This window comes from Coturnix japonica, chromosome Z (genome assembly GCF_054131305.1).
Source record: "Coturnix japonica strain WE chromosome Z, WE-NBRP24, whole genome shotgun sequence".
Taxonomy (NCBI): Eukaryota; Metazoa; Chordata; class Aves; order Galliformes; family Phasianidae; genus Coturnix; species Coturnix japonica.
In genome coordinates this window covers 53987039-54010201 of record NC_140702.1, presented here as the reverse complement: position 1 = coordinate 54010201, position 23163 = coordinate 53987039, and the positions used below count along the sequence as shown (strand labels likewise).

At 36.2% G+C, this 23163-nt stretch overlaps 1 protein-coding gene across 2 annotated transcripts in view; it reads right to left on the bottom strand.

The window, feature by feature from the left end:
* PARP8 (poly(ADP-ribose) polymerase family member 8) overlaps positions 1-23163 on the bottom strand; it is a 114592-nt gene that overhangs the window by 17760 nt on the left and 73669 nt on the right. The window contains exons 11-16 of one of the 2 annotated variants that reach the window (XM_015848681.3): positions 21660-21785; positions 19112-19676; positions 16860-16913; positions 16662-16757; positions 3561-3653; positions 210-335 (exon numbers count right to left, since the gene is read on the bottom strand). In XM_015848681.3, coding sequence (XP_015704167.1) covers positions 210-335; positions 3561-3653; positions 16662-16757; positions 16860-16913; positions 19112-19676; positions 21660-21785 — 1060 coding nt within the window. The remainder of the gene's footprint in view (positions 1-209; positions 336-3560; positions 3654-16661; positions 16758-16859; positions 16914-19111; positions 19677-21659; positions 21786-23163) is intronic. The other variant, XM_015848682.3, reaches the window with a different exon arrangement.

Sequence of the window (23163 nt, the reverse complement as noted above, 5' to 3'; positions counted from 1 at the left end):
ACTTCATAACTTTAAATGAACTTGCAGTTTATTCACAGACACCTTCTCAGAGACAACTCAAATGTACAGACTACTGGAAACAATTACATGCTTACACTGTATGCTTGATTTATATTTTTCTAGTAAAGAACTCTCTGGAATAAGGCTTGCTTTGAAACCTAAGGAATGATTAAAACCAAATTATGAAATAATCAAAGATAACTACTTACCCTGGGGTTAAAGGCCAGCATCTGAGGATCATTAGGATCAACTACAGAAGGATATGGCTCAAAAATAACAACTTTCCTAGGTGACTCTAATGCAGACCGACACATTGATACCAATAGATCAACTACCTAGAGATGAAGAAAAAAGAATTATTTAATATATGTACTTTCATAGTTTATCATCCAGTCTGCTTTATTCTATACATTCTAGAAATATCCTATTCCGCTACTAATTATATCACCCAAACCATGCCTTGGACAGGAAATAAGTAAGACTGCCATTCTTCCACTGACCTCAAAAGGCTTTGGGTCTAAACCAGGTATATTATTCTGGGTACATTAGTAAGACCAGCATCTGGTCTTAAATGTACCAGATACAGTCTTTATAGTCCTGCTTTCTCTTCTATTCATACGCTGATAACCTGAACTGAATTCATTCTTTGGGGAAATGAAGTTGGGCTGGATCTCTGTAGCCTTGTGTAGTAGACATAAATGAAGAATGCTGCTCAAGAAAGGAAGGGTTTGTGAATTTGTACCACTGCCTTCTGTTCTTCTGAATACTGTAATCATGGAAACACTAGTAAACACTGCTTCTGCTAAATCCAGAACAGTGCTGTGATTTAAAAGTCATTCGCACAACTCCCACTGGGAATCCAGTTCTTTTTTTCTTTCTGTAATACTTAACTATAACATCCCTTTTTACTGTAAGAGCATGTGTGTAATGTGTACACAGGCATGCATTCACATATGTCCATGCAGGTACATACACAATTTGTGATTTAAGTGTTTCAGAATTAGTAACTCAGAAGTTAAAATCAGACCGCAGCAAAACAGAAGCAGAGGCTTTCTGGCAGCTATGAAACCTAAGTCCAACTCATAATGAAATTCAAGGTTGCTACCTAAAAATGTACCTGCAAATAGGCTCATTTCCCCTGGTTTCCCTGTGACTTCTGAAAACATCCCTCTGTAAAAAAGGACTTTTCCATGACAGAAACAAGAAGCCAAGATGAGTCATATTTAGTAGGCAACCCCAGTTCCTCCCACAGTCCCAGACGGATCAGGTCTCATTTCACAGCTCAAGCCATTCTAGGAGTTATTATATGTCTGCATTGTATCTGATCATTTGGAGGAAATAAAAATTATGGCCCTTTAGAGAAGAGTGAAAATAAGAATCATAAAGGGAGGAAAAAGGAACTCTGCTTCAGTGAGTCATACTGTCACCTTTCTCCTCCTCTGCTCCTTTACTGTGAATGAACAGTTTTCTCTGTTCTAAAATGTCTCAAGTATATTAAAAAATGAAGCAATTTAAATAATCATTCCTTTCTCTATGCTATTCCAATATCTTTTCAGTTTATAGTAGCTACAAGTGTGATGGATGTTTCAAAATGGGTCATCTGTATTAGTATTTTCAAAGGAGAATGGAAGTCTTTATACACAACCAGGTCAGGCAACTAGGCCTGCAACTGTGTAAATGTATTACCATGAAACTGAGCCAGAGTTCATACACCTTGCTTCTCACAGGCACTCAGTTGCTTTCAGTTGCAAAACATTAATAGTGAAGAGTTGTCTTAGCCGCCAAACACAGTGAAGCAAAGTTGTCGTGCACTGTTACTTGCACAGTAGGCCATTGTCCTAAAATTGGCACAGCTCTTACAGGTTCTACAGCATCCTAAACCCTTCATTAAAACAACTATTGACTTCTGTCTTATCTCCCACCATGATACTGTTAGATTGCTTTAACCTGGGGGAACACTTTATACATTAGTCTTAATTAATCCTGTGATTTCCTTTGAGACCACTGCTTTGAGATGATGGAACACAAAGTAGATAAAACCTGAAGATAAGTCTAAATCAAAAGTTATAATGCAAGTTCACGTATGTGTTCCCTGGTAATAGGAAGTACTGTGGATTGAGTAAAAATCCACACTTCCAGGCCCAATCTTTCTCTTGCTTAACAGTGAGTAATGAAGAACCTAAGTTAGGATTTAAATACTTTCAATGAGGAAAAAGTTATGTTTAGTGATGACAAGATCTCTCATATTATATTAGTATTTTACTGCCTCTCTCCATCAAGAATCTTTACAGGAAGTCCAAATTAACAAAAAGTCCGGCATTAAATTTTCAGGCATTTAGATCATAACTAAAATAAGGCAAGGTGGGTTCAGGCTTGAAAATGTTGTGAAGTACTGTCTCTTCTTACGAAGAAATCATCATAATATTGTGAGTGACAAAATGTCTACCTTAGGAAACTAGTTTGAAGCACAGCACAAAAATCAGAATTTGATTTCCAATTATGAGAATGTGCATTTAGGACCTTTCACTACACAGAATGGTTCGGAGACCTGGAGGAAGATTTGCCTGATGAAATATACTGGATATATACACAAGTCAGATGAGGCTCTTTTCATAATCCATGGAGGAAGTAACTGCTGTGCTAATAGTCTATGCTGTGATTCACACCACCCTAAACTAATGTCAAAAACAGCTGAAATGATTCAGACCCTAATAGTACTGAATTCTTTCTGCAAATAGGAAAAAGCTCAGCCAAATCAGATGCAGTGCACTGCATGTGATGATATCACTATGGTGAGACTCAGCAAAATTGAGTCAGCAAAGTCCAGTAAGACAATCAACAAAACCTTCTTCTACCTCTTTAAAGTACCATTATAAGCTGGAAAAAATTCAGCCCTCTTTGAAAAAGTAGATAAAGAGGTACACTATAACTACTGTAAACTAAAGTTAAATGGTGATTTGTAAACACAGCTTAAAATATTTTGTTTAAGGCATATTTAAAATAATGAAAGTCAAGTAATTACAAGGTAAAAATAAATTAAAAATTGAACTGAATAATTGAGTCAAGAAGGAAGACTATGTTAAATTTCTATTCCTGGAGAAGGGGAAAAAAAAAAATCCATGTAGCAACATCAGTAAGGACTTTCCCACTGTTATTTAATGATCAAAACAACAGATGCTCTGTGGATAGCTACATCCCAACACCATGAACAGGAAGTGGCTTATTAATTGCATGTGAGTAGTAATGGCTCATTAGGTGAAAATAAATGGGAATTATCTGCAGATGACAACGGCTGCCTTTATTAACAACCCAGGTGACCTAATTGAATGCAACAGAAGAAGAAAACAGGGTTACTCTAATTACATGGGAGAAAAACAATGGAAGCACCTCATTAGTAAAATTTGAAAATGTCATGCATAGAACAGTGTATTTACAGCTATAAGACTACACAAATAAATAATACTTACCAAAGAGCACAAGTCAAAATAAATTTTAAGAGGCTGAAAATGCACTGTACACTACAGACAATCAGACATGCAACAAGGATTAGGTAATTCTACCTGAGCCCCAGTAGCAATTTCATCAGCAGCTTCATTCATTACTCCCAGTGTTTGGAAAGCAAATACACAGAGCTCCCGTTCACAAACTGTGGGCTGCATAGAAGAAAAACATTAATTATATTTTTGTTCTAGTTTGGGGTTGTTGTTTTATCATGCAATGCCTACATCAGAGATCAAACATATTTAATGTTAACTCTGTTCTCCAGATATTAACTGCAACATTAGTTTCAAATTATAAGTACCTATCAATTATTCAGGAAAGCACATTTGAGAAGCATTTTAATAATCAGTAGAATAAGAGTTAAGAACTCTAAAACTCATAAGTATTCCAAAAGACTAAACTTGAATGAAACCCAAACATATTGCAACATCAAAGCTACAGTAACAGCATTCAAATGTGCTTCACACTGTTCTATCAGACTCAAAATGTTGTATGTATTAGAACTCACAGAGAACAAATCCAGAAACTAATTGTGGCACACCCACTTCATAAACACAGCTTTATTCTTTACAGCTTGTTATTCTGTTATTGAGAAGAGAATCAAAGATCTGATCCAGAAGAAAAAATCTTTAACAGACTCCATTTAACTTTGACCAATTTAGCAATTTATTTGTTAACTTCAAGAAAATGCATTATATTTTCATTGTATAAGCACTGTATTCAGGGAAAGCTACATTTTATTTTTACAAATAAAGGAGCACGAAGCCTCTTCTAAATATATACGTATTTTAAATCACACACACAAAAAACTGCTACTGTTGAACCACTTTTCCTTCTATTTCAACAATAAATAAATAAATAAATAGAATTTATTCACAGTGCCATCACAATGATTAAATAAAGAACATATTTAAAATTCTGCAAATCGAGTAAGACTTTCATGCAGCATATAAAACAGAAACAAAAAACCCCACAGCTTTAAGTAATGAAAATGGGTATTTCTTAATATGCTTTCTAATTGTTAGCAACCCTTACAGAAACTGTACATGCATTCATGGAAAAATAATTAGCAGATCAACTTTTTAAAGGCTCAAGTTATGAATCATATGGAGTGAATTGCAATAACCATTCATAATGAACAAACATTTGCAAGAAAAATCAATTAAAACTTTCCTTAAAAATGACTTCAATAAACTCAACTTATTACAATGCTGAAAACAAGCAAACAATATTTTTGCATGCTATTTGCTTGAAATTACGTTATTATATCCTAAATCACTGACACTTATATATTATCTCTAGAAGACACTACCGGACTTTTGTAATTAAGATCTGAGTCTAGCTATCATGATCATCACTAGAGTGATTCACAACATTATGCCAGTATGCACTGAAGTTCAAGTCAATGCCTCTAAGATGCCCTTGCAGGGAAAGAAAAGTATCAAGCACATAAAAACATAAAATGTAGCTGATTTCTGTCTTAGGAAAAACCTCCATCAGTAATAAGCATACTGCTGTATTTGTAGTCACTTGTTTCATAGCCGTTAAAATATGCATTTGTTCATTTTCAAAGATTCTAGACTTCAATAAACATCTGAAATGTACTGCATTGACATATTCCCACATCAATTGCTTTACAAGAGCTATCATCTTTCAAGTCTAATAGAGTGTCATCTGTTTGATTTATTTTATCTGCTGTTACATTGCATTAGGCAGCAGATGAAGCCTAACATGATCCAATTCACTGTGCCACTGCACGCTAGACAAAAAGTATTTATTATTGTCATTATTCTAAGGTTTTAACATTCAGAAGGTGGTTCAATCGCTTTCTTATTTGGGGAAGCGTGGTGGCACTGTTATTGTGACTATCATAATCAATAGTGATACACAGAGCACAGGCTTGATAATCAATTCAGCCATGCCTGCCGTGAAAAAAAAATGCATTAACTTATTGATATCGCTTTGTTTGAAACCTCAACAAAGCATGTTACCTTGAGATTTAAAGATGATGAATGGAAGGAAAAATAATCGCTGTCGACATTTGAAAGACCATTTTTGCTCGGGTGGACACTGGGACTAAGAGCTCAAGGCTGAAGAAGTGTATGTATCAAAAGCATCAAAATTTGACTTCTCAAAAAGAACTGAAATCACTGATAAACTGTATAATTCTTTTGACTTTATGCCTACTGAGTATTTTTAGAATAAAGCTTCACAAGGCAATGCTGATAAATAAGATTTTCAGAAACACAAAAAGAATCACCACATTTTTAAGTCTGCTAAAATCTAGTGGCATGTATTTCAATATTTAGACAACATAATTGCAGAAAATGCCTCAAAATTGAACATAAACTCTTTCAAGTCAGTCAACTCATCCAAAGCACTCCCTTGAACCTCGTGCTGTAGCGTGATATAAATATAAATGACATGATAATAAAGTCAGCAGAACTGCTGCACTAACTTTGTCAAGCCCTTTCAAAACACTAACAAAGAGCAACTTCTCCCAGTTACAAAAATGAGTTTCATCAAACTCATTTCTATCTGAGAAACAAACAATTCTGGAAGCCAAATGGTTTTGTTGCACAGAATTTTAGTAAATAATAAACTGCATTTCCAGATTATTCTCACAGATTTCTTAAACTTGACATTAGAATGTCTAAATTTGTCTTTCTTGACTCACTACTCACTACATCTTTCTAGCATTTGTGTGGTTAAGTATGCCTATTTTCAGAATGGAGAAAATCCCTCTTTGAAGTAGCACTGAATATTAAAAAAACAAAACAACAAAACAACAACAACAACAACAAAACCAACAAAACCAACAAAAAAACTACACAGAAAAACTGAACTCAATACAACCTCTGCATTCTATATTCCGTCTTCAACTTAAAAGCTGGAGCAAATATGCAGTTTTACATTACATGAAAATGTCAGGGCTTTGTCAGTGTGATGGGGAAAATAACTACAATACTTGAGCGATACAGACACCTCAATGGCCTGCCATCCACTCTGGATGCCTTTTTACCTGAACTGCAGCCATTTTCAGAGCACTTTTGGGCCTTGTTTCTGATAATCATCTCAATCTAATGCAATCTGAAGCTTTTAACTTAATTTTCACGGATGTGTTACTAGGAGATGTTGGTATGGCTATTTCAGAGTACCTTCCTTCAACCATTAATTAGGTTCAAGCATTTAAACTCTTCCCTTTCTCTTTTGCCTCCTTCCAAAATGAAAAGATTTGCTTAAAATTAATAAGCAGACTTTTCAAGAGCTTTTATTAAGTGATAATCTTAGTGTCATATTTCCTCATTTTGATTTTGTCTGTAATTGTGCATGCTAAAATCAATGAAAAAAAAAAATATCTATACATACATGAAAATGAAGATAACTGTCATGGTTTTGCATTTTTTTTAACCCGTGACAATAACAAATCAATTATAGAACAAAAAGCTTAAAGAAAATCGAAAGCTCTATGGCAAAACAGGGATTTAGAGCAGTTCTTACAATGCTTCTAGCATTTCACCTACTGCTAGTGTGTGACATCCACTTGTCTCTATTCTCATGATCGGATGTGAGCCCATGAGACAGAATCAGTCTTGTTCTGACTTTGTAACACAAAACCAAGAAATGCTACTAGCCACAGCACACAAGCAATAACTACAACAGTAAAACATTTGTAGATGTGATACTGTTGTCATTTTTGGTACTGTCACTTCGCCTTAAGGCCATGTAACTACAAGAAGTAATTCAGTAAGCTGAATGGTTTTTAAGAACATTCACATATACACGTGAAAATACAGATGAGTTCTTGCTGATGTGGACTCATACACATAAAGGAACACAATACTCAGGCTATGTTATGCAACTAGTTTCAAAGGAGAAAAGATATGCCTAAGTATGGTTTATACATTTAAATATACATTTCTAGACTTGAAATTTGCCTGACAGTGCAGTCTTATGGATATACAGAATTTTACCAATATGACCATCCCTCTGAAGAACTCCAGAGCTGGCTGTTTAGGCAACTCTGTTGCCTGTTACCTAGAGTGCAGTTTTACTTCCCCTTGAACAGCAGACAGTGATTTCACACATACTTTGTATTTAATTTGAAGGGAGAAAATTAAAATAAAGCCATTGGCTTACACAAAACTGTTATCTAAGTAAAGATTAGGGTGCTGGAAGATTACTTAGGATAATTATTCCAGTGGGAATCACAGAAAATACACAATATAAAATAAGAGCTGGACAGTTAACCTGAGTCTGCAAATACTCAGGAACAGAAGGAACTGACAGAAGCAGAAAGCCTTTTTTTTTTAATGAGAGCAAGGCTTTCAGAGTTTTCTTCAGCCATCTCCATTCTTTTGCATGCTCAGTGCATGCTCAGTGGTACTCATCCATAGCTGCTAGGAAGAAAAAAGGCTCAGAGTTTCTTGATGAAACAACGTTAAGAACCACTCCTGACATCCATGACTGCAAATGGCAGACAAGCAAACTATCCAGCTACTATGACATATTCTGATTCCTGGACTCATGCATTACTTAAAATGTTTTCCTGACATTCCTCTATTCAAAAAAGCTGAAACCTTCCTTCTGGATATTGATCTATCTCGCTATTTTCTAATGTGTGCCACAGCTGTTCACACAAGAGCAATGTGCAACCTTCTCCAGTGTCCTGAGGGAAGTCCCGCAGACACTAATGAGGCTGCAGTATGACTGGCACACCTAAAAACTCTTGATCTAAAAAGAGAAGCTCAGAGAAAGCTCAGAGGCTCGGTATCAGTAAATGTAACAAATGGTAAAGGTGAAACCATTAGCGAACATCCCACTTCTCCAAATGAAAAGAATAATCAGTAGAAATGAAATGTATTTTTAAATCCAAGTTTTATTTCCCAGACTCAACCACAGTAATGGTTAGGGTTTTTTGGGTTTTTTTTTCTGCAGGAGGAACTTCTCTTTCTTTTCATTACTCTCACAAGAAGGATGAGGATATAATAGAGCAGCGGAGATACTCAAAATGTGTAGAGGGGATGGGGAGGGGAGAGAGGGACAGAAGAAAGAAGAAAGTGAGGAAGGAAGACTGGTAAGCAAAGGTTTCTTTTGCAAAGTTGCTCTCAAGATTTTCAGGTTTATTTCTTAGCTTGTGTGAGGTGTCGACTTTTAGATTTAGTAACATTTATAAATAAAGGCAAAGTAAGACTGGTTGCTAGTGCTTTAACACCTGAGTGAGTCCACAGCACCTACAGATCAATTACATTCAGGAACACAAAGATACCATTACCACATCTGAAAAATGATAGGCCAAAAGGCTGTAGGTAATGCATCTCTTAGAACTCACTTTCACAGAATTACAAGGCAAAGATTTAAGAGTTTAAGCTGTATGAGTTTTTTACTTAATTAAATCATTACAGAAGTCATCCAGAATTACCATTAACTCTACAGTAAGTTTAATCAAGATTCAGAGTTCAAGCAATTTTAATTAATAGTGATCAAGATTATTTTGTAACATATCTCATCTTCCTACTATACCACGGTTTATACTTCCCAGTGAGCCAGCTGACATTAACACATAGTGAATTAAAATACTCTGATTCATTAAAATTAAAATTTAGACTTTTTTTTTAATAACCATTATTGACAGGTTTCTGATTTACACTAAAATATATATTTTAAAATAAATGTATTCAAAATTAAATACTTAATTATATAATTGCATTTGGTGGCCTAAGCTTGCACTGATCTAGGCAATGCTTTAAAACTTGACAATTGCCAAAAAGTACAGTTTTGCCCTGAATTTTCAAATGAAGTCAGACCGCTAACCTAAGTTCTATATAGGCATACACACTGCCAGAGAGCAGGAATAATTTATTGAATAATCTATCTGGCTATAAATACGTAAAGTAAGCTCACTGAATAGCCTCGCAATATGCACGTGATGCATGGAATACGTTGCTGAAAGACACTGGAAATACCACAGCGGTAAGCAGATACAATCTGTTGAAAGATGAGAGAATAGACTGAGGCTGAGAGGGAAATACCACTTGTTCTGCTTGGGTTTGTTTAGGCTGGTAATTCAGATTTTCTTTTTGACTTTCCTTTTGTCTCTGGATGCTTGGATACCTTCGCCACATTTTGTATGTTTGTTTGTTGTCACCAGCCATCCCAAATTCTTATATAGTGGCAAATAAACAATATAAAGTGCTGGGCAAGGTGAGCAGTGGTTAAGTTCTTCGCTACAGGATGAATCAGACATTTTGCTCTCATTAAACAGTGAAATGATTTAAATACATTCTGTTAAAGTAATGGTTGTAACTGGAGCAGTTTTTTCATAAAAAGAGATAATAACAGGTTATGTTATGGATTAAGGATAAGAAGGATCACACATTATTCCAAAAGAAAGAAAAGAAAACATCCTAGTTAAAATCCAGTCTAGATAAATATGTTTGTACACTACACCTTTCCCCACAGTTCAGTGATTCTCCTCTGCTTAAGAAGTCTCCCACCCCTAAATGGCACACTAATTCTGTAACATCAGTGTCACTGTGTTTCACTTGTGGCTAAGAAATAAACATTCAAAGTGCACAGTAATCCAAGACCTATTCCAGTCACTGGGAACTCACCAAGGCCAAGATTATACCCATCATGAATAAATAACTGAATTTTTGGGGATGAAAAACATTCTAAAAATGTTCATTCTAAATGTTCTTAAAGGTTATTAATATTCAAGTAAACACAAATTATAATTCAAATATAAATACTGCAATTACTTTTACAGATAAACACAAAAAACTGGTATTTAAAATACTGTTTTACAGTACTTTATCATTCATACTTTATGGAAGGATGTTTAAACAGCAGAGAAGTCTACATTTCAAACAAATTAGCTTTAGTATTTAGTTCTGCTGGGTTTTTTTGTTTTGTTTTGTTTTGTTTGCTTTTCTTTTTTCTTCTCACTATCTCCTGCTACGTTCTAAACAAGTCTTAGGGAGAGGATTTCAACACAAGATGGCACTGTAAAGAGACTTCTTGACTCAAACTATTAATACCCAGACTTGTGTGTGGTTTTTTTTTTCTTTTAAAATCATATTATTGAATAATTTTCATTTGTTATTGTTGCTGTTGTTGTTGTCATGTTTAGTTAGTACCAATTTACCAATAGCTTTTTTATCCCAATGACAAATAAGGAAATCTGGAAGACATACAGAATACAACAGATAATAGCTACATATCCTAAGACACACTACAAAGAAGTTGGAAAGGATATTTTTATTATACTTATTTTAATCAGATCCTTAAGTGCAACAATCTGTTTTGTTAATAACTCCAAATTTTACTGTAGTTAAATTTGTTTGTAATAGAAGTAGTTATCACGTGCTGAATTTGTTAAAGCAGATATTAGCACAAACTACTGCATTATTAAAATACTTATTTCTCGCTCAAATATTACTAACAGCTCTGGAGTAACATGTAGAATTTCATAATGCATTAAAAAAAGTTAATAGCCTTTTAATACAAAACCAAATCATGCCCAAGTTTCTTTACTATCTTATGACATCTGCTTTGCAAAATACATTTCTTCTTTTTTGCTTAAATGAACCAGATTATATGGTTTCAAAGGACTTTTGGAGGACATTTAGTCCTTTTTATTCGTTCATACTGGAGTAGCTCTACCTACCCTTTATCTTATCTGAAGAGGAAAACAGCATTATCCAAAGCTTTATCAAACACTGGAACAGGTTGCCCAGAGAGATTGAGTCTCCTCTATGGGGAGCAAAAGCAGCCTGGACATCCTCCTGGGCATCCTGAGAAGGTCCTGGCTATCCCTGCTGGAGAGGGGGTTGGATGGATGCAGAGGGGCTGCCAACCTCAACCAGCCTGTGATTCTGTGTAAACACTTGTATCTTTACACTTCACCAAGGAAGAGCCTTCTCCCTCAAGCAGTATCGAAAGGAACAGACGAAAGATTAACTTCTCACAGAAGCACATTTCCTACCAGTTTCTAGCACTGTCCGGCTATTCAGCCAGCCAGAAATCACGATACTTTAACTGTTTTAACACTTTATGTGAGTTCACTCACTTTCAACTGCTTGAAAATGCCTCTTTAAAAAACAAAAACAAAAAAAACCCAAACCCAAACAATTCAAAATATGTTTTTGGAAGAGTTCATGTCTGAAGTGGAAAGTCTGACAATTAATTACAAACAAACAGCTGTTCTCACCTTACTGATCTAAACAACTGTTTTGAAAATAAATTCAGAAACCAAACCGTGAGGCACTGTTGAATGATTCAAGAGAGTAGACTTGCTGTTTCCAAGATGTTTACAATGTCTAGCTTCTCCATCTCTCCTTAGCACAAAGCCCATGTCTGACCTCATGCTTCCCACTGTTTTTCACAGCTAAGCAAAGAGCTACTTCAGAAGAGAAAGATCGCAGAGCACCTGAGAGCTGTGCAAAATGGGTCACCTGTTTCTCTGTTTCTCTGTGATTCTCTGTGATATAATGGCTGCAGTTCCAGACTTCACTAATTACTTCAAGGCCGTTTCTCTACCCTTTTGCAGAGTGAAATATGCAGGACTCAGGTCACTATTAGAGATAACTAGATGAAATACCATGGCCAATGGCAAAAGGTCAAATAATACTTTTTCTACTTAGGATCTATATAGTCATTGAATTTTCACTGTGCTTTTGCAGAAAGACATATCCTGCAGTGATTTCAGGGAATCTCCATTTTTCAGCGGCATTCTATATAAGCCTTTAATTCTGTTCATCCATTTTAGCATTCATAAATTTGGATGCACTGTAAAAAATCATTAGATCCTATATTGCTCCTGAAATGGATACTAAAGAAAGAAGCTAAAAGGAGAAAGCATACTGTATAGAAAAGGTATGAATACCCACACGGAGGAGCTGTAAACTTCACCGATTTATTTATTTAGTTAGTTGCCTATTTATTTATTTATTTTGAGGGAAAAAATAAAGGATGGAATGTAGTAACAAACCATAGATTTTTATAAAAACATGCTACAATTTCATAAAGTGCTATAGCACTCTTTGACCATTCCAGAGAACCTTCGCCCTTCCCATCCCCTTACAGTTGTGGAGTACACATAGGGATTCTAGCTGTTAAATTTTCTGGACATTAGGGAACATTCAGATTCCAGAGGTAGATGGCTGTTAGTCCTGTAATGTCCATAGTTTGTTTTAAACAGGAGCTCCCAAGCAAAATATTAAGAATTTTCTCTTAATTCTCTTGATTAAGATAGCCTCTTTATTTATGCTTAATAAGACAGTCTTACAGCCAAAAATTCCTCTTTTATAACAGGATGCCTGAACAAGCTGGAAATATTTGCATGGTTATGGTGAGCTCTGGAGCAAAACAGGTGTCTACTTTATAAGTATGAACTTGAAAGCATGCCATTTTGCTATTCAAGTGTTTTCCAACAGACTTCTTCCATTCAACGGTACTTAGGCTATGTGGGTACAGTGTCTAAATTAAACAATTAAAAAAACCCATCACACTGTCATCAAGTTACTCTTATGGGAAAGATGTGAAGATTTTAAAAAAGCAGAAGTAAATTGAAACCGATATTAAAAAAGGTCACCTCCCCCAAAATGTTATCTAGGAAAAGAAGTCACAGACCTCAGAAGAAAGTTTGTTCTGAGAGATTCTGATTGAAAGACAGTGTATAATCAAGGTAAAAATACAGATTGTAGCACAAATCTCCAGAAAGGAAAATCTTATCTCACAGCTTCACTTGGAATCTTCACCAGTCCTCAGGGTGACACCAAAATTCTGCAAGCCCTTAATAGCCAGCACCAAGGCATGAGAGTTAAGCATTAAAGTATAAAGAGAATGTAGTTATTGTGTGGTAGCAACTGTTAAAATTTTAAGCTGCATTTCAAGGCAACTAATTAAACTATGCTACAGTTCAGGTGTCAGGATGACACCAAGGATTGCTGCAGAATCAAATTATTTACTGGTATCAACAAGTTTGGCTTCTTTGCAACTGCATAAATACCAGAAAATCTAGACTAAGCATATTTAAAATAAACTTCTCAAGCCATAATTTTGCTAAGCTTTCTTAAATTCATCTGTCTTGTCATTAAATAATGGCGAAAGAAAACTCATCACGTTCACTCAGATATGATCCTGACATGCATTTGTGTATATGAACTATTCCTTAAAGGAAGAGAACAGGGAACCATCCGGAGCTATGTAGTTGGTGATGCCTTTTGCAATACAACCAACTTAGATAAAGCCTGTCAGCGTAATGAAATTGAGACGTAGTTATCTGTAGAAAATGGGAACAAGGCACAGAATCTAAAAATAAAAGTAGACAGTGGCAAAGTTCAGACCTTTATGACAACTAAAGAAGATACCATGGCCTCAAAACCACAAGCCCTCTAAAGCCTCTTATGAAAGCTAGGGATACTACAAATGGGATACATGAAATGACATAAGGCTAGATCCCACGCAGCCTTACCTTAAATGACAGCCCGCCGGCATTCTGTTTAATAAAGTACTGCATTTCTGAGATCTGCTGTTGCAGCAGCACTAAATACAAAGTATTCTTTAAATTGGGTCATTCCTCATTCCTTTTACATACATCTTCTTTATATGTTTTATATATATATATATATATATATATACACGCAGACACAGCTGCATGCACATACGTATGTATGTGCAGCTAAAATACATATATAAACCCTATGATTGACTACTATAAGCTGATTCTCCCACAGCTTTCTGAAAAATGAAGCAGAAATTTCCTCAGAATCCTTTGGCAAACTCAAGCTATATTCAAAGCAGTATCCTTTCTCACCTTCTACAGAACTATAGACTGATTAATGGAGGCTCTATATTGCTTATGCAGTCATTCAGGCATGCACAGAGCATGCTAGATTTCCTCCTGCTATCTTCATCTCTCTGGGTTATGTAAGGACATCCTTTCATTTTTGCAAAGCTTGCTAGGTTATTCTGCTTGCAAAGGCACTGAGGAATATGTGTTTAATGCAAACACGTTTCACTTTTCTCTGTTTTGAAGCACTGACAAACTCTCAAAAGGATGGTAAAAATGTCCCCTCTTTATGCCAAGAAAATGTCCTAGAGAAAAGTCATTCTGAAGGATTTTGATTTCTAAGGTGGGAAAGCAAGATTTTTTTTTAAACCTAGAGCAGATGATTTTCCAATTTGTTTCTTTTAATAGTTCTGCGTGTGAACAGGAAGAATTTTAAATACTGATTACTTTGTTTTATGGATAACAGATAAAACCTAGTCACTTAAATAATTAGAGTACCTAACTTTCTATCTAATTCACCCAGCTGTATCCCGTCACAGGTAGCAGGCATTATAGCACATCTGAAGACAAAAGACAAGGAACTGGTTCCTTTCCCATAGCCTTCTAATATCTGACAGGTACTGACTAAAAACTGTGTTTTTAAAAAGCAGATTTGAGCTTGAGGGGGCAAATAGACACCTATTTCTAGAAGTACGAATGTTTTACATGTCCTGGATTGGTATTAATTGAAACTGCTGGTGCTTTGCAAATCCTAACAGAAACCTATTTGCTGTCAGAATACCTGACTCTGGCAGCACTCAGAGTCACAGGGGATGACTCTAACATTACTTTTGCTACTATGTAAGTAGTAACCTTCCTGAATTTAGTTCCACAGGACTATCATAGAAGATGCCTGCTTCAACTCTTGTGTAGTTGCTGATTATACTATGAAAAAACAGGTAGATGAGACATTAGATCATTTACACACTGATATTAAACACTGTTTTCAACAGACTGATTGTTTTTGCTAGGTAAGAAGTTTTTACAGTGAAACAAGAAAAATTCTAAACTGCAAGGTCCCTTCTGAAAATAAGAGGGAGGTACTGTCCCTCACCATTCTGCCCCTTGTGAGGCCCAATCTGGAGTACTGCATCCAGGTCTGTGGCCCCCAACACTGGAAAGATGTAGAGCCGTTGGAGAGGGTCCAGAGGAGGGCCACAAAAATGATCAGAGTGCTGGAGCACCTCTCCTATGAAGACAGGCAGAGGGAGATGGGCTTGTTCAGCCTAGAAAACAGAAAGTTTCTGGGAGATCTCATTGCTGCTTTCCAATATTCAAAGGGAGTTTATAAGCATGATAGAAAACAATTTTTTATATCGCTTGATAGTGACGGAACAAGGGGGAATGGCTTTATACTAAAGGAGGGGAGGTATAGATCAGTTGGTAGGGGGAAGATTTTCTCAGAGTGGGTGATGAGGTGCTGCAACAAGCTGACCAGGGAGGCTCTGGATGCCCCATTTCTGGAGCTGTTTAGGGCGAAGTTGGATGGAGCCCTGGGCAATCCTGATCTAGCACTTAATCTAGCAGCTGGCAGGGGATTGGAACTTGATTCTTGAGTTCCCTTCCAACCTGAGCCATTCAATGAGTCTATGATCATTTTCCTATACACTGTTTTACAAAGCTGCACTAATCTGGTAGCTCCAGGCAAATTGTATCTTTCAGAAATAATCTTATTCTTTTCTAATTTGTAAATTCCCCAATGCCATGAGAGGGTGCATCATTAAGTCTGTAAAATTCCTGGTTCTCAGTCAGATAGGACTGAAGAACAGCTGTATGACTGGACAGAGCTTAGGCATGCTGAACCACCACATTACCCCAGCTAGGTCACTGCTACATCAGACACTTCACAGAACATTTCCTCATAGCTTTTTTATCGCATTACAGTGAATGAGTAAAAGAGGGCCAGAAGCACTTCAAGACTTCATAGCATAATCACCAGAGTATCTGAATACTCTGATGGCTCAAGGACTGAGGTGACCCTGAGATTTTAGAAGGGTGCCAGGGGACCGTGAAAAGAGTCCAGCTCACTTCCTACAGCTTATCTGGTTACGACCATTGAGCATAACAGTATTCAGTGAAATATATCCCTCTTTTAAATTTCTATAGTTACACACAACCCTGCTTTCCATCTCCCCTGCAGTATGTTTTTTTCTCTTCAAAATTTCAGTAAAATCTAGTTAATATGCATTACATTTCTGCATCTTGAATGAATATTAGGACAAAACAGACCTTAAATAATTCAGTAGTTTTTAACAGCTTTGTATGGTCCACTGCTACTTAAGGCTTTAGAAAATGCATTGTTTATCCCAGCAAGTGTACAACTTACCCTCAGCATAGGGCCATTCTGGAACACGTGGGGTTCATCACAAACTACACAGTATTCATTCAATACTGGTATCCGCTGCTCAGCAAATTCAATAGTCTGAGAACAACAAAAATGAGAATAACAGCATCTGCTTAAAAAAATTAACAGTCAGCTCATGCTCAAGGGTGTTTCAAAAATGGGTAAGACATGACATCCTACCTGCACAAGAAAGCCACGGTCTCGTACTGGAATGCATTTTGCACCATAGTTTTGCTGCAAGGAAAAAAAGTTTAGGCAACTTCAATGTTGATAAATTAATGATAAGGAAATGCTAAAATATTTGCATTTTTTGTATACAAATATGTTAATTAAATTATTAATATTTGTATCTAAACTATGTCTAATTTGCACAAGCCATTAAAAATAAACCATTTTCCTTGTTCACTGAATGTAGGATGAATTTTTAGCTTTTCTTAAAACTGATGAGGTATTCTATCTCAGCATCCCAAAAACTTTAATCCCACATGGAAACACCCACACCTTCACTTCATTCTAATGAACTGACATTTAGTAACTTCTTTAAATTTTTACTGTGTATTGTCTGTCTGACTATATACCTAGGCTTGAATGACTAATGTAATTCACAGAAGTGCAGAAAATCTTTCTCTTCTTTATTTACAAGGATCTCACCTCAGTTAACACCATGCTAACAGGTGCTCAGATCCCACTCACTCAGATTCCTTCTGCCTTTTTCTTTCAATGTACAACAGTGTACTTTAGAAGGTACTTTAGCTTTGTAAGTCAGTAAGGTACACTCCCTTTATGTTGACATCTATTCTAATCAGCCCTTGTTTTGAGTTAAAGTCAGACTGGCTTTTCTTAGTGTTTGCTGTTTTTATTGTTGCTGTTTTAAAATAGCATAGAATTTGTTTTAATTCTCTGAATGCTGATTTGACAAACTTTTCACTTTCTTCTCTGTGGAAATAATCTCATCCATTGCCTCCATATACAACTTTCAAATATCTTAGGTGAGAACTAAAGAGAAGTCAGGGTCCTAATTCATCACTAACTTTGAGTTAGGTGACCACATTACTCATTATCTGTTGCCTGTATGTAAGATGTGAAAAGGACTCTTGATGCCCTTTTGCTGAGAACAGGGAAATGACACCTGACCATGCATGAGATGATTTTTTCTCAAAGTAAATGCATTAGAGTAATAAAATTATTGGTAGTTTTTATAGACTGACAGGCAAGGTTTGTACTTTTTCCAGATCAGCCAATAACATCAGTAATGAAATCACTTAGTCAACATTTCATCATATCATCAAAATCAATGGGACTTTTCCTATTAACTTAAGGAGAGAAAAGTCTGCTAAGTACAGACTGCCTCTGCTGATTCAGAGAAAAATTAGTATCTAAACTGCAAAAGGCAAAAAGTCTGTTGGATGACCTTAAATTAATTTTGTTTTGCACGCTGCAGGAATCAACAACATAGCATGTAGAGAAATGATTTAATGATAGCACATTACTGCTTTTAGATTTGATGAGTATAGCTCACAGCTTATTAAACTGATTTATCACAAGATACATAACACACATTGCAATTTCATTGTTCAGCCTGCACATATTTGAATATATGTATGGCATTTCCAGACAGGATCACCATTTCTGCAGGCTGAGAATATCAAGGTGCCACTGGGCTAAAGCAGTGGAGAGGACTGTCTCCTAAGTAATTCTCCTCACATTTAACACAGAAAACAGACCAGTTCTCTGAAAGAGCACAGACCTCCTTTTTCTCTGAAGTATAAAATACATCTTTTAAGAGACGGAGGCAGAATAATAAAGTTTCACCTCTATCTCCTAAATTAAGAATATGTGTTACTCTTTCTTTCCTCAGACATTCATTTCTCTGGGGAAAGAAAGATGGGCAGCGTGTTTCTAATTCCTGACTTTCAGTTGTCAGCGTGTTTGAAGGTTAAACATTTTGCAAAGCACGAATGTGCAAAAGGTGAGCTGAACCATGACTGCATTTATTTCATTACAATGTTAATCACAGATGAAAAGAACAGGAGAGGAGGCTTGGAACCTGAGCTAGCCAATGGATTGCTTTCCCCATGAAGCAAACGGGGAAATTAGAAAGGACCGGTATGACCAAGACAATTTTCCTAAAGAGCAGCTCACACTGCATCCTCCTCCTGCAGTAAGAAATACGGTAAGCAAGCAAGTGTGTGACCAAACATTTCCTGTGACCAATATCTGTATGAAATGTGAAGTCTCTGTCTTCACCTAGGCAGATTCTGTTTTTATGACGTTAATATGTGCATGCACCTTAAGAAGCTGACTTATTGTTCCTCATTTAAGTATCTGCTAAAATATCCCCTGAATATTAACACTTTTGCATATTAGGCATAACAAGATCTTTGGAAAATAATGAGAGGAGAATTAGCAGAATTTTAAAAATTACTACGCACAGCAGCTTGTGAAGGTGATGATGAAGATGGTGTTAAGATACCAATAAGCCCTGAGGTAAGAGAGAGCCGCCTGCCCTCTGCTATGTTGGACTCCTTGAAAGGCTCCATTTTGGATGATTTAGGGGCATTGGAGTAGGTCTTGCTGAGTAATTTGTGATTCTTCAATCCATCCAATTCTTCCATTCTAAGATTACTAGAGTAAGACCTGCTTAAAAGTTTGTGGGACTTCAAGGTGCTGTTGTGCTCACATCGAGGATCCCCAGAACATGACCTACTCAATAACTTATGGGGCTTTAAAGTAATGCACTCCTCCTGCTTGACGGCTGCAGAGCAAGAACGGTTCAAGAGTTTGTGCGATTTAACAGCCATTGTCTGTTCAGCTCTGGGGTCACTAGACAATGAGCGGCCAAAGGTTCTGTGAGATTTTGTGGCACACATATACTCTGCCTTAACTGTGCTGGAGCAAGTCCTTCTCAGTAGCTTGTGAGTTTTGGAGATGCCATCTTGTTCTGACTTCAGTTTTGATTTATTTTTACCACAGCCAGGTGGAGGATAACTTGGCGACCTTAAAAACACAGAAGGAGGATAATCAGAATTGTGAAAAGCAAGTAAGTTCAGATATACACACTAATTTTTAAGTGCAACCTATCTTTATGAGTTTAACTAGTGATAAATAGAGCTCCATCCCAGTGATAAATAGAGCCCCTCAAAGAGCAAATATCTGCAGAACCAATTTCCCAATACCAAACAGATGTCTTCCTCCTTTGTATACATAAACACTCTGGTAGCTATTTAAGTAGAATTTAAAGCTATATTCTTACAGCGTTTGGTACAGTCCCTAGATTTTTAAGCAAACCATTAATTTAGGAAATTATTTTCGAAATTAAAAACATAAAAGACTACAACACATTTTTTTAATCAAAATATCTCTATTCTATTTAGTAATAATGGCATGATTCCATTAAAATTACTGTCTTTAGGACACAACATAACAAATTCTACATGCAGATCCCATGATAGATATAATAAGCAATGAAACTTGCAAATGGTAAGTGAGCTAGAATTAACCTTATTTTATTATCTCACAGTAATCTGAATGTTTTGTGGAAGCCCACTTGATGGTCTTCTGTTACACTTTAGACTGATTCTAGCTTTGTAATACTAGAAATAAGAATGTGAAGGATCCATATTATGAATACAGAATTAAAGAACAAAAAGGCTTTTACAAAACAGCACGCATACGTACTGTTACATTTCATTAATGTTCATATTTGCCTGTCCTTGCAAAGTAAGAATTAATATCATGGATGCCAAATCATTTTCCTATAGCAAGCCATTTAAAAATTTTTTTTTAAACTTGAATCAAACTAAAAAAACATCTGAAACTCTAAGGGGTTCACCACAGGCTTGCAGGTTTCCTCACGGTGTTATCAAATGGTGACAGTGGAAAATGCATATGGAGATCGTTGACTCAGTGCTGTAGTTGGCCACCCCAGGGCAGAAAGGAAGTGGAAAGGAGCTCCAGGTAGTGGAAAAATTCTCCACATCTGGGTTAAAAGTGATCTTTGGAACTGCAGCAGCGGCTGCCATAGAAAGATGAGAAAGACTGGACTAGCTTTTGTCTCCTCTTTCTGATCAAAACCAAACCTCAAGCTTCAGTGTGCATTGCACAATGTGTTGAGCAGGCAAACTATCTTTGAAAAGATTTATATTTAGTCATCTTTGATATTCCTCCATTCATCAAGCATGAATTAGTAACCTCTTTCTGAATTCATGGAACTTAATATTGCCAAATTCATAAGAAAGAATAAACGTTCAAAAGAAAATCACTCAACAGAAATTCACTAAAAGAGGTGATCTGTGACCTTTCCATTTGCAAGAAAACATGCTAGAGTAAGTAGTCATATTCCTGGAAGACATAAAATCAGAATCTCATTTTGCAGATACTTAAGAGTATGAGTAAATAGAAGAACTCATAATGAATTCCATTGTGCTATTCATAAACAATTTTCTTACATTTTTAATACTTCTGTATTTTGAAATTCTGTGTCTACATTTCAAAAGTGATGAACACTCATTTAACTCAAATACTGGAGAGGAGTAAGTATTCAACAGGTCTTAAATTCAGTCTTGGATTAATGACTACTCTAGTTGTAAAAGGTTATAAAAGTACACACAGCTGTAGAAAGAACAGCTGGCCAGCCACAAAATATGTATATTCTTGCTATTCAAGTAACAGTCAAATGCTACCAAGCTAGTAAAAATACAAATACAACTAAATTAAGTAACATAAAATTATTTCCAGTTTTAAATGAATCATGGCTGTTTCAGAAGCAGAGCGCTGACACACTTTGTCTTCACATAGTCACAGAAGCTGCAGTGGCACCTAGTTCACTTTGAAGTCACGCAAGGCAAGGACTGGAAACCCATGAGGTTAGATATAAATAGAGCACTTCTCTGTCGAGAAATGTCAACATTTCACCTTGTGAAGTATGCTGTTGATCTTGAACCGGTTATGATGATAAAAGCTCGTTTTTCTTGCTATTACCTGCGCAATGTAGAAAAGATGTGCAGAGGGGATTTCACCTTTTTGTCAGACACCTTCTTATTGTGCGTACAATTAGATTTCTCTTTGCTATTCTTCCACTGCTGTGTTACAAATGTCTGCATGATTCTGCAAATTAAGAAAGAAAAAAAAGACTTTCTTCTTGTAGCCAAGTCAAATGTACTTTAATATTAGTATCCGTCTGTTAACAATGCAGCCTACATAATGCAACATCCTCACTATAGGCAGAGTTTCTCTGTCACATATGTGGACTGATGAATGGGCAATTTAGTTCCTCAAAATCCTTTATTTTCCCAAAAATTCAACTTATTCACATCAAACTCTTATTGAGAATAAAACTTGCGTGAACAACCACTCCAGGACTTAATATACATATGCCTCTCAAGGAGATCTAAAGGTAAACTAATTCATTTTGTTCAAATCTAGGCATCTGCCCCTCCAGTGATAGCAGAATCAAGATCTAGGAACCACATGCCTCAAGTGCATATTTTCCTAAGGCACAAACATGAAGGCAGGATGTTGAATATTACACTACCCAGAGGGGCTTACAGAGAAGCTAGAGCCAGACACTTCCCTGAGGTGCATAGAAAATGTTGCACCAAGAGAAGCCAAAAACAAAAAACAACAACAACCAAAAAAAAAAAAAAAAAAACCCACAAAAAAACCACAACACAAAACAAAGCAAAACAAATACCATAAAGACTAGAAAGAAAAAGTATCCACAATAACAAGCAGTAAAGTACAACATGCTCCCAAAAATAGGCAGAAGATTTTCACACTGCTGCAAGCCCCTTAGTGAACTAATGCGACTTTGAATTTAGCACAGCTTGGAGAGGGAGGTTGCACCAGATGACCTCCAGCAGTCCCTTACAAGAGCTATGCTCTTCTGTGATTCTAATCTAGAATTCAGGGTCTGTGAGTGCTAAAGGCATAATGGGAGCAGGCGTGTAATTCAAAGACAAATATCCTGGTGCCCACAGCCATGACAGGCCATTGGGCCACTGAGTATTTGGGTTTCTGCTTATCTGTGACTTATATGTACTCAAAAATGTCTAATGGGAAACTGTTCACAAATCTGAGAGTGTACAAAATAAAATGTTTTAAGAGAGTTTTCATGTCTGAGGAGCTTTTAAATTTTTTCTTCAGAGTCATGAATCAGAAAGATTTCAACAACATTGTTTCATTTGTAAATATACGAAAGTGAAGCATTGAATTGCTTTAAACACCAAACAGCAAAAAAGATTTTTTTTTTCCTTTAAGAAATTCCTGCTGCTTCAAGGATCAGACATTAAATCCTATGTTCCTGTCATTTCATTGCATATAGACAAGCATATATGAAAAGATGGCTCAGCAAAATTGTATGAAATTGAATTGTACAATGAACACATGAAAATCCTATTTTTTTCCTCTTGCATTCTTCTTCTCTGCTCTTAAAACCTGTGTTATCTAATTACTGTGGTAAATCCTAGAGGCCATCATGAAAGTA